Here is a 13,014-nt window from a genome sequence, read left to right as displayed (position 1 = left end):
GTCTACATGTGTCCGAACACATGTAGATTACCACATTTGTAAAGTTTAATTGAAGTGCAGAAGTTGTTAAAATGGGTTTTCAACAAAGGGTCATAACTCCATAAAAAAGAAAAGCAATAAAGAATAATACCTTGTTGCACAACATCATGTGGCTGTCATCATATCGGTACAGTCACATCGAAATCGGCCCATAACTTTAGAAGCAGTTGTCCGGGAAAATATTTTCTACGGACAGAAAAACAGACAAGATGGACAGACAAGCTTATTCTAGTATATAGACCTACCCCTCCTGGGGGATATAATGAGGTACAGTGTACAAAAATGTCGTAACTATCATATTTTGTGCATAATTGTTACAACACGATTAGGTACAACGTGCTGTCATGAGTGACGGCATGTTTGTGTGCCCCTTCCCTATCCAGCACATCTACTGTTTAATTATTACCGACAATGACGACTTTGTGTGTAAGTTGTCGACATGATTCATTTACTGCATTCATTCAATCCTGATGTCAGTTTGCAGAATGTTACTGGATAAGATATACCTAAGTTGGTATAAATCTTTTGATAACAGCGTCTAAACTGACAAGCCCAAACTTAGACAGCAGATAAAGCAAACAAATCTCTCTTGCTAACATTATCAAAGAATTGATACTACTATCAAGGGATTTAGATATATGTGTCTCCCGTGAAACACCATGGACTGCTATTTTTAGAAGCTGTTTTGAAATATGTGCCCTCTGAGCAGGTCACCTTACAAATTGGACAGTAACGGAATGGAAAAAATCGATAGAAGAAGCTATGTTTAATATTTATTTAAACTATATTCAAAAGTTCACCGTGTTGAAATCACTAAGTTATCAAGATATACGGATTGTGATATTTGCAGCTCAGAGTTTAAGCCTGTGGGATACGGATTATGGTATCATTACTCAGAGTAAGTACAAAACTTCGTCAGAAATGCTCATTGCACTTTTTGTTTTTGCTTTTTTATCCTTCCACATAAGCAATAGATAAGTTCAAATATCAATATTGTCAAGAGATTGTGAGACTCCTTCACAGGCCATAGCATTGGAGTATAACATATTGAATATACACGTGTAGGTTCTGGGAATATAAAGGCTAGCTGTATTCCACTGCGTACACGTATTGGACGTCTTACGTGGTTTTTGCGATGGTATCTTCCTCGGCACATGTCTCCAAATAACAAATAGAAATGGGAAGATGTAAAACATTAACAATGAGCATCACATTGTCAGGGCGATCCGCTTCTTTATAAAGACAGGAACAAGACAATGTACATACCACAACATATAACAGAGAAAAACAGTCACCACGAAACAGTAATTCAATAAAAAAAAAACAACACATAAACAAACAAACAATATTTACTTATATGAAATATACTGTTGTAAACAAATCATATCTCTGTTATATGTTGTGATATGTAAATTTGCATGGTCTTGTCTTGATAAAGAGTCGGATCGTCCTAAAAATTAGACAGTGTCTTCGTCTGCACTGTTATTCCTTCTTTGCCCATATATCTATTTAAGTTATACGCATCCAACCATCACTTCTTTGTTCGAATCCGATGATTATTGGATCACACTGTCGTTATAACGTATGAGACCTACATATCTTTTTCATGTAACCAAGATATTACTTTGTATTCAAAACCATCATACCAGCAATTTATAGCCAGTTTTCTGTCACATACCCCACATTTTACATCCTTGACCCCAGTTATCTACCTGCTGGAGTGGGAGTGACCGATTTGTTGACGTACACTTCGTCACTAGAAGTTTATCCAGGCCATCTTTACACGAGCAACTTTCACATAAGATTTTCTCACTTCATTTATTCAGAATTTTAGTATTAATCCACTTGACCTCACTTAACTCATTCAAGATGAATTGTTTACAATAAGTAGCCTTCGGTTAAAAGCTAACCGGGGTGATATGCCATTACAACAACATATTTCATATGTGTTATTGTGTTACTGTTTCATGGTGACTGTTTATCTCTGTTATATGTTGTGATATGTAAATTTGCATGTTCCTGTCATGGTAAAGGGGCGGATCGTATCTAACCAACATTAAAATTTTGTTTGCTCGGATCCAGTGCAAATATGGGGTTCATACTGTCGTCGATAGTTATCTCTAGACTGTTAATAATTTGTATAGTTGTAGCATGGCGCCAACATTTGTTTCGTGTACATTCTACACACGACTCTTTGATGTGTAGAATGTCAGAAAGCAAACTGGCAAACTGTACATGTACATATTCTACACATGAAACTTTAAAGTGTAGAATGTCAGCAGATATAGGCCATCGTATAGTTAGGTAAAAAGTCGTTAGTCAAGCAACGTTTTGACAGTCTGATGCCGGCCATCGAAGTGACATGATAACACTGACAGAAGACTTTATAGAAATTATACGATGGCTTAAAGCGGAATAAAAACCAGTGTTACTAAAAATGTGACTTTGTTCAATGTACAATGAATGTATAAATCCTTTATCAAACGTCTTCTGCTTGTTACGTGATTTATGAAGCAGGATTTGTAAGTACACATTCAATGTTCAAAACTCGAATACCTCCGTATAGCGTTATAAGAATATACGAGAACAAACACCAATTAAAGAGAAACCTACCTTGCTCGTTACCTCTTTACTCGGTCAATGTAGGAGCATGATGTGAGAAGCCAGCGAGTGCCGTTATCTGGCCAATACTTAAGTTGTTTATTTTATACTTGTTTACGTCGTTTAATTTAGATATACATTGACCTTGTTTCATTCGATTAATTTTGTTTTAGTTTCACGTAGATTTAAGTGGCGAATGTCTTCGATGAAGAAGAAACTTATTCTTCGGGACACCGGTTTTATTCTACTTATTCAATGGTCTAAATGTAAATCTTCCCTTTGTTCAGTTTTTGCCATAGTTTAAACAAATCAAAGTACTGAAAGTAGTGCAGACACATGGTTTCTTGATATATAACATTTTAGGAAAAATGAACACAATACAGTAGGTTGAAATGTAGGATAAACACCATTTAAACTTGCTGAAAATGATGTGGACCGATTTTTACTCTTATCTAATGTCTGTATTGGCAATACATTGTAGTCTGAAATGTATATTCCCTCCGAGGACCAACCACAAGTACTGCTTCAAGAAGCTTTTGGCTCTGCTTCTACCATAGATAAAGAGTGGACTTCCAACTGCATAATTACATAAAATGTATATGGCTGTTGCAATATCTGCTTAGTGCCAATTGGTAGAGGGTGAAACATATTAATTAACATTGTGTCATAAAACAACAATCTCACTGTAAATAAATATTGTAATACATGAATCACATCAAACTTCAGTTATCATTTTTTATGCAAAAAATAGGGTAGGCTTGTGAAAGTTATCTTGAGTTCATATTTTTCTAACATTCAAAATATCATTTTCTTGCGTATGTAAACTAGGGGTATAGCATGGAATCCATTTTACAATTAGTCAGTCAAGCGTATTGCGTGCTATCATGAAATGTGCTTGGGCAACAGCTAATCACAATTCCCAGATTTTTCCAATTTGAGGGTCAATTAAGCTTAACCATTGCTTGCTAATTTTACATCATGTGACATGTGCTAAACTTGCCAGGTAAAGTTCCATGGACAGTTACATGCTGTGTTATTATATTATATACAGATTTTCAAGCATCTTGTGGTTTAAGACTGCTATGTTAGTTACACAAGAGTATGTTCATGGGACTACACATTGGCGTATTGCATGTATATGCATTTATAATAATAATAATAATATACAGCATTTTTATAGCGCCCTATATAATTTGTAAAATTACTCTAAGGCGCTTTACAACATATGGATAATAGTTATGGTTATAATTGTGAAAACAAACAACAAAGGCCTGCAATCTCTTTCATACATTTAACAAGCAATGTGCACATAATTGAACAAATAAAAGGGTGGTATTTACATGACGTCTTTGCAAAGATTCTAAAATGCACACGTGAAGAGGTGAGTTTTTATGTCCCTCTTGAACTTCCTAACAGCAGATGGTAAGCTATTCCACAACGTAGCCGAAACCCTCCCAAAGCATCTGTTTCCGTAGGTCACAGTACGAGATTTTGGGACACAACAAAGATTCTGACTCCGACCGCAGTGATCTTGACGGCTGATACAGGGTATACAAATATTTGATACACATACAGTTACGCCAGTGGTCTTAGACGGTTAAGACCAGGGTGGGGTTGAGGGTAGCTTTTACCCAGCTTTATTCTGCAAATACATCTCATAGACATTTTATTGGAAAGTCCCCCATCCTTCATAACTGTCCTCATTTAGATATATTTCTTCAGATAGAGGGGGCCACATGCACTGTTGCAAAATGCACCAACCCATGAGGAAAGTGATTAGGTGGGAGGATATGTGAGGAGGCTATGGCTTCAACTACAAGGGCGGTCTCAATCAAGGAAAATGTTGAGTTTTTTTTTTTTATCAGAGATCATGTATCCCGTGTGTATCCAAAAACATTATATGTGATTAAATGGCTTTTTGGACACTTTTGAATCCATATTGGGTCAAAGCTGCACAGCATGTATACGATGTCTGGCAATCATGCAGTCCATATAATGATCATGTATTTAATCTTTATTACAGATATAATATCTTCAGTTTCAATCAAGTTTTTATTCATAATTGCAGCATCTTTGGATTTATTCACATCTTCCAAATCTTCCTGTGGTTCCTGAAATACAAAAAAGAATGCATCATTTAAATTTTTTGATTGTTTTCATTGTTACAAAGTTTATCATTTTATATAACATTTAAGTCTTTTTTATTAGTCATGCTTTTTCCATGTTCAATTTTGTTATTCTATTTTCTTTAGACCTGACCAGGGGCAGATCCAGATTTTTTTCAGACAGGTGTCACCATATAGTGTTGCACAAATTAAGTTAGATACCTGTCTTGGCTAGCCACCTTGTACTTTCCCAACTTCTTTATTTATTTCTTGCATGTTTTAAAAGTAAAATGCCAGAGTGGAATGAATCATAAATATATATTACTATATTTTTTTGTATTTATTTATTTCAATTTTTATTAGAAAAATACACTACCTGTTAGAAAAAGATTCTCGGATTAAAACTTCAATTTCTAAGTATCGGCTGAAAAAGTCTAAAAAATGTATAAATGATTATTATGCAATCTGTCAGTGGGCAGGATATGATCATCTTTCCAAAGAGAAGCTGAATTGTGAACGCTCCAAATCATTGGAATGAATTTTAGTTTACATGCAACTGTTTTAATTTGTTAACTGTCATTTATTGATATAAATGTCTCGCAATGGTTCCTGGTTTAAGGCATTAAAATGTGATATTTATTGTCCTTCTTGCAATCGTATTTCATAAAACCTCCTTTAACTTTAATACTTGTGTCCTGTTACTATTATCAGAGCTCTGCTATTATGGACCACTGACCTTAAAGGTTACAAACGTCTCTATCATGGTTCGCTGACCAATTTAGTTGATGCTGGGGAAGTGTCAACAATTCAACACCGAGTTTATAAACAGAGGGGAGGGGACAGGTAATGCGCGGGCAGTGAAATACACAAACAGTTACAGAATCATTAGTCAAGAAATGAAAAGCAGATCAGCTTGCTACGCTCGGAATGAACACAAAACATAATATGTTGATTTCAACATCAAGGTGACAGTGCGTCAGATACGTAAACTATAATATATTGGCTTTATACGAGCTTGGGGTGTCATATTATATCATTCTGGAGTTTCATTTATATTGCAGACTGTTTATGTTGGAACAAATTAACATGTGTTTTACTGATTCAGAGTACGAACCTTGCCACGCATTCTTTACAAAAGCATTCAGTTCAAACGTCACGATACTCGATGATGCAGTTGGCATAGTACCGTAATATGAGTGCCAATCGGCCATCGAAGGGATGAGTGCTCAGGGATTTCAAGCGCCCGACAATACAATCAACTTTGCCCAAAATATTTCCTCTGTTTTAAACATATGCTACCTGACCACATGCAAAATTTGGAATGCATTTGGCAAGTGGAATGTCCTGCATTGCACCACAGGAGTCCGAAATGTTGACAGAAATAAATAATAACAGTACAGTGGAACCCGCTTATTATGATATTCTATTTGCCAAATAACAATTGTTTTTTGCTTATTTAAAGAAGGATAAAATCGGTACATGGGGAAAATATTATAATAAGTGATATCATAATAAGTGGGGTTCACTCTAGTACAAAAAACTCCTATAATGTAGCAAAGTTATCTTTACAAGATAAAACAGTGTACAGAAATAAACATGTCTTTCAATCCCTGTCTTGAACACACCGCATCATGTTTCAATAGTACCACGGACTTAAAAATTCTAATCTAATTCCGTGATTATTTGATAGAGAAAACATCGCACTCCATCTTTTGCCGTTCATAATCTATAAACCATTCATGGTTATTATCAAATATCATGTGTATTACTTGTCTTCGATAACAGTGGGAAGCTCTGTGTTACATAAGAGACTTGTGTAAGAAAAGCGGCACAAAATTATCTAAAATCTGACTGAATGGGTTAGTCTAATATTACATCTGAGGGAGATAAAGCTTTGTGATAACTCACAAATATGGTTCGAGCATACAAATAGACCGACTTCATTCAAATCCGGCTGATCGGGTTAGTCCAATGTTCTGCTAAGCGAGATAAGGTTTTGCAGAAATATAGGTAAACCGCGGCGGTCACCTTTGGCCTAATCCAGCCAGCTCGCCTGCTTGCTGTTTGACAAGTAGCTAAAGTTATCAAAGCATGGTTAGCTTTACAGTTCTTTTCTTAAATAAATAAATAAAATAAATATACAACATTTGATATAGCGATCTGTCTAGTTAACATAAGCCACTCTAAAGCGCTTTACAGTTCATAGATATACAATTTTATATAGTCAATACAATAAGCATATACATATATATTAATCAATACAATATTGTGGAATTCTTGTGTTAATATATTGGGCCTGTCGATCTACTCTTTTACTTTGCTGAAATGGACAGCATATTTTGGAGAGAGTTTCTTAATTCTGACGGAAAGAATAGTCATTATCAAGTGGTCAGTGGTAAAATTTCAGGCTTATTTGCAATGGTAATTTTTGTGATAGAAAGCAAAACGTTAGTGACTCAAACAGTGTTGTGGGAACACTACAGTAGGTCAGGGGATCCCATATCCACTTCGGGGAAGAGTGCAGGAAGCACAATTGCAGCAAGCAGAGCTTCGTCAAAAAATTAATCAGAATATTTTTCATTAATTGTATACTTACAAAATATATGCATTGGTGTTTTTTTCACACATATATATATATGGCTAGCAAAGAAAGTATCGAAGTGAATGAAAATGCTAGGGGTCGCTGCCGAAAATATTTGCATATGAATGAAAAGTAAATGAATTAATTTCCATATAAGGAGATATCAGGTTCCATATAAGGGCAGGGAGACCATGTCACTGCTATCGCAAGCGCAATTCCACGTTAAGGTAATAGGTTTGTGTCACCATTTCTCAATAGAATTTCTCCAAATTTCGTAGTTATATTGTTTTGAAGTAAAGAACATTTTCTGCCACAAAAAAAAGGATAGGTTGTCAGAATTTTAAGGATTTTAAATGGAAATTTATGTAAAAAGGAGTGAATTTTGAAGAAAAAAATGAAAGACACAATATTTTGCAAAATAATGTCAATAAAAATGATACTGCCATAGATTAGTATTGCATTAATGTATATCAATTAAAAAAATGCTGAATATGTGTAAAATAAATTATTCATAAACGATTAAAAATTAACATTTTATAATAAAACTATATTATCTTTCTTGAAAAACTTCACAGTTGTAAAATAGGTAGCCGCTTTCCTGAAATACAGAATAATGGACACATGTGAATCGTTGATAAAAAACAAATGAATTAATGCCTGGATTGCTTTGAAATACTTTAATATTGAGAGAACACACTGTTCTGTCAATAACAAACATACAATATTCATCAGTTTAAGATTAAACATTAGAACATGCGGAAATTGTGATACTGTCTCCCTACATTGGATTTTCAACTGGGGATGTACTTCCTATTTCCGTTTATCAATACACTAATTCGACCTTAAACAAACTTTGTAGCATGCGCGATCCCCTAGACACCTGCGTTACCTAACGCATGTGTCAAAAAGGAACATTTTGATATCAGTACAGGTAGTCAACTGTACAGCTGAAGCAATGTCAGTCTTTAATTTGATAAAATTATAAAAACGAGATGGCAAACTGTACATGTACATTCTACATATGAAAGTTTCAAGTGTAAAATGGCAACTGATATGAGCCATCTTTATAAATATGTTACATGAAAAACAAAAAGCTGTAAGTAACGACGTTTTGTATATTACAACTAAATAATTAAGTACCAAAATATCCTTAGTAACAACTTTTTGTACGTAATTGTAGAAAACACAATTTAGTACAATATGCTGTGCGTGACGACACAACACACACAACAATAAAATACACTAAAACCCGTGTCCCCCCTCTCCGTCGCAACACTAGCTCTACCTCTTGTACAGCAGGTGTTTACTAACTAACGACGAAGGCTCTGTGTGTAAGTTATCAAGCAAAATAAATGAGCGTGCGGTATACAAACGACAATGACCTCTATTTGTCTAATTAAGGTGGCTTCACACATCGTCGTCATCAAGTGCGTGACGATGATATGTCAACACCCAATATAGAGATTTTGTTGGGAAATGTGTAATCACACGTGCCCCAATACACAGACATAAATGCCTAACGGGAAGACACTGACATGAGACCAGACGACCTTAACATGGTCATATATGAAATGCATGGAATGCGGACTGATGTGATTTGTGAACCGACCTCACCTGTGCATATCACTTGCTTACACGGGTTCACAAGCTCGATGTCGTTTCGATTTTCGCTCTGTCGATTTTTATTTCAAATTCAGTGCCCTTAATCTGTGAAAATAGTGTTTTGTAAAATATCAAGATCCCTATGAAAATGCATGTGTGGGTGCACATGAGAACGGCATATCATGCTATAGCCTCTGGTCACATAGGTATCTGAAATGTAAATATACTGTGTGTTAGCGGGCTGTGGAAAGATGTCTAAAGTGTACATGACTAAGATTAATTTGGTTCCATAAAAGAACAATAAAATGACAATTTGGATATCATAACTTCAGTTTATTTCCATCATTTTGATATACGTTAAAAGAGACACATGCCATTGTTTATTTTTTTTCAAGGAAGACAACTCTCACCAGGATCAAAGTGATTGTAAAATGTGAAATTAATCAATTCTAAAGCCATTTTGTATATTTTGTTCAATTTCCCACTCTTTGTGTAAGTATCTAAAAAATAACAAGAGGCCCAAGGACCTTAGCGGTCACCTGAGTCATAGCATAGGTACTGGTAGCTTTATTTTATTGTCTATATGTGATGCAGAAATCAGCATGTAAACTAAGTGAAATACAATACTTGTCATGTCATCAAAGGATAAGAATTTGAAAATATTGGTAAATGTTCCCTTTGGGGCCCCGCCCTAGCCCCTGGGGATTGGGCAGGAATTTTAATTTTACAAAGTAATATCCTCATTCACCAAAGAAGATTCTGACTAAGTTTGAGTAATTTTCTGCTGAAAATGGATAAAATATACCCAAAAGTGTTATTTCCCTATATAAACTGTAGTAAACTTTACCCCCTCCCCAAGGGAGAACGGATAGCTCGGGGGTCCTGACATTTACAATTTAAATAACGCCCCTGGTGATCTTTCTTTTTATGCACTTAAATTGAATGTAGTACCTCTGAGTATGGAGAGGAAGATTTTTGAAATATTGGTTAATTTTCTCTTTGGGGACCCCACCCTGGCCCCAGCGATTGGGGTAGGAATCCCAATTTTACAATTTGAAACCACCTCCCAAGGTAGTTGTCAAAATATACCCAAAAGTGTTATTTACCTATATAAACTATAGTAAACTTAACCCCCTCCCCAAGGGAGAACGGATAGCTCGGGGGTCCTGAAATTTACCATTTAAATATAGCCCCTGATGATCTTTCTTTCCATGTAGAGACAATGACTGTAGTACCTCTGAGTCTGGAGAAGAAGATGTTTGAAATATTGGTTAATTTTCCCTTTGGGGCCCCGCCTGGCCCCAGCGGTTGGGGTAGGAATCTCAATTTTACAATTTGAAACCATCTTCCTCCAAGGATAATTCTCAGTTGTCATAATATACCCAAAAGTGTTATTTTCCTATATAAACTATAGTAAACTTTACCCCCTCCCCAAGGGAGAACGGATAGCTCGGGGGTCCTGAAATTTACAATTAAAACATGCAGAGAAATTGAATGTAGTACCTCGGGGTCTGGAGAAGAAGATTTTTGAAATATTGGTAAATTTTCCCTTTGGGGCCCCGCAAAGCTCGATAAATAAAATGTTTGTAGAGTTAATAAGCAATTTTTCTGTTCATTTTTTATTGTTGTTATTGTTCCGAACAATGCCACACACAAAACACCCAAAAAACGCAACAATTGGTATTTTTTCCCAAAAAAGTCCCCAAACTATCGGAATGCTTAGATTTTCATACAATCAACTCTGCATAGTTTCATAACCATTATATGAAAGTTTCAACGAATATTGCGGGTTAATTTCGAAAGTGTGGAGCCTCCTTAACTGCATTGGTGAATCTAAATTGGTTTAAATCCTGGGACAACGGCGTCGTAACCGACAAGGCTAGACTTATAACAGTCAAAACATAATTGCTCTTAATAACACAATCAAGGGACTTCAAAAATGTGTTTTAACTGCCGTTAAACACCATAGACTCTTTTCTATAGAAGTTGTTTCCGTAGTACGTGAGCTGTGATCAGGTCATCTTACAAATAGGGCAGTAACGGTAACGGAATGAAATCAAAGTACTGAAAGTACTGAAAGCTAAGGCAAAAGATATATATATATATATTATGTTTGGAATGGAGAACAAAATAAAGACGAAGTTCCCATCATATTGTACAGAAGTATTTACTGTTAATTTGTTATGAATCATAGTTTTATGTAAAAGTGTACCACTGAGAAGTTATTCTTCTTGTGTGTACAGTATATCTTTATAGGTTTGAAAGAAGAGGGGTACCAAGTTTCCTCTAGAATATATCATTTTAGACCTTTGGGTAATTATTTGCATAGGAATTAGGAATTGCTTCCCTTTGTCCATATTTCAAACATTAAAAACTGAAACTGGCATTTACCCCTTTGACAAATACCTGATTATTTTAAACCATTAAATAGATTATGCACAGATTGTGTTCATCTTTGAACTTTGCCTTTGTTGTTGAATAATTTCAATCAACTTTGAACTTATCGTCTAAGTTTTTATATTGATCAATATATATTCAAGCAAGTTATCTTGTAATGTGTGGACATTGACCAGGGTATGCATGTTTTTAATACGTGTGAATTTTGTTCAAGTTTCAATTTTGCATCAGTCTGTGTATATTGTTACAGAACAATATTTAAGGATAATAACTTGCTGAAATTAAATTGTGGATAGACAAGTGGATGACTGCTACCCATACATTTACAAGTCTCTCAATAATTTTGAAAAACTTTTAAATACAGTGTTTTACATATTCACTGCAGTACAAAGGTCTCTTCTTATGAAAAATGGAACTATTTTGCATCTGTGTTCCTAGGAACAAATAAGATAAAAAGCACTCTAATACAATATGATACATTGTTGTATGTTTCAATATTGAATAAGATAAACAAAATATATACATACTCGCACACACACAAGATTAGGAAAGTTACATTATTTTCCCTCTTTTTCAATTGCATAAATTCTTCACAAAAAAACCAACAACTTTATAGCATATGTTCAGCTTTATCATCTTCATAGGCTAGTATTTGAAATAAGATGCACATATTCATTTCAAATATATTTTAAAAGAGTACTGCAAATGCATCAGCTAGAACACATACTATGTTATTACAGTTGTCATTATTGTTGGTTTCAGAACTGATAGCATTGGGCAACAAATGTTGACAACAAGACTTATTGAAAGTTGAGGTTGCATGTGTATATGCAAACAGGTAGTGCATGATTTAATGTTCAGAATGATGGGCAAGTTTTATAAAATTTGGTTTGAATACTTAGTTAGGAAAGCACTGACAATTTCTCTGTCACATGTACATGAACAGGTTGGGAAGCTGTAGCCTTCACCTTGACTGAATGAACTTGACCATAAAACTGTCTTAAACAATTGATGTATGAAATTTAGAAATGAAGTTTCAAGAAATATGGTTGAAAACTTAAGAAATAATTGCTTTCATTGACATTGATACAATCTTGTGTGCAATCCCTCTCATATGTCACACAAGATTTGATATCAAATGTTGGACACTGTAAAATCGAGAGAAATTAACAAATATCAAGTTACATATTATTACTTTCATTTTATTGATATTGATCATAAGCATTGTTAAAAGTACAATGCATACAAGGGGGATCTTACATTTCTGTTACTGCTGAACATTTGCGTTGACTTTAAATTCACTGGACAAAAACTAAAAGGAAGCCATGACCAGTATTTCTATCTTTAAAAACATATTTTTAATGTTTTTCCAATTTGCTCCCACCACCCATAGTGTTATATTGATCAAAACAAACATAGTTTCCAACATTTGTGCCTTTGTCAGTAGAGGCTGTTCAATCACATTCATCAGGATGTCAGCATCAAGTAGGTGCTGTTCAATCACATTCATCAGGCTTTCAGCATCAATATTCACAGATTCAATCTGTCCCAAGTAAAGATCACTAACTTCTCCATTAAGGAAAAGTGTGAGAGGAAAGCATTTGAACTACATTTGAACTATTCGCTGATGGAAGGATCTGTGGACTCGGCTGTCATGTGTCTGAGAGAAAATGGTTTAGTCAGAGGTTC

General features: G+C 34.9%; 1 protein-coding gene across 1 annotated transcript in view; it reads left to right on the top strand.

The window, feature by feature from the left end:
- Positions 1-753: 753 nt before the first annotated feature.
- Positions 754-13,014, top strand: part of LOC110463286 — a 63,193-nt gene continuing 50,932 nt past the window's right edge. Inside the window, exon 1 of the mRNA XM_021517770.1 lies at positions 754-937. Within this exon, the coding sequence (XP_021373445.1) occupies positions 920-937 (18 nt within the window). The 5' untranslated portion in view covers positions 754-919. The remainder of the gene's footprint in view (positions 938-13,014) is intronic.

Source organism: Mizuhopecten yessoensis, unplaced genomic scaffold (genome assembly GCF_002113885.1).
Source record: "Mizuhopecten yessoensis strain PY_sf001 unplaced genomic scaffold, ASM211388v2 scaffold1501, whole genome shotgun sequence".
NCBI lineage: Eukaryota > Metazoa > Mollusca > Bivalvia > Pectinida > Pectinidae > Mizuhopecten > Mizuhopecten yessoensis.
The sequence above is the reverse complement of the archived record's forward strand: the minus strand, read 5'-3'. Positions and strand labels throughout refer to the sequence as shown.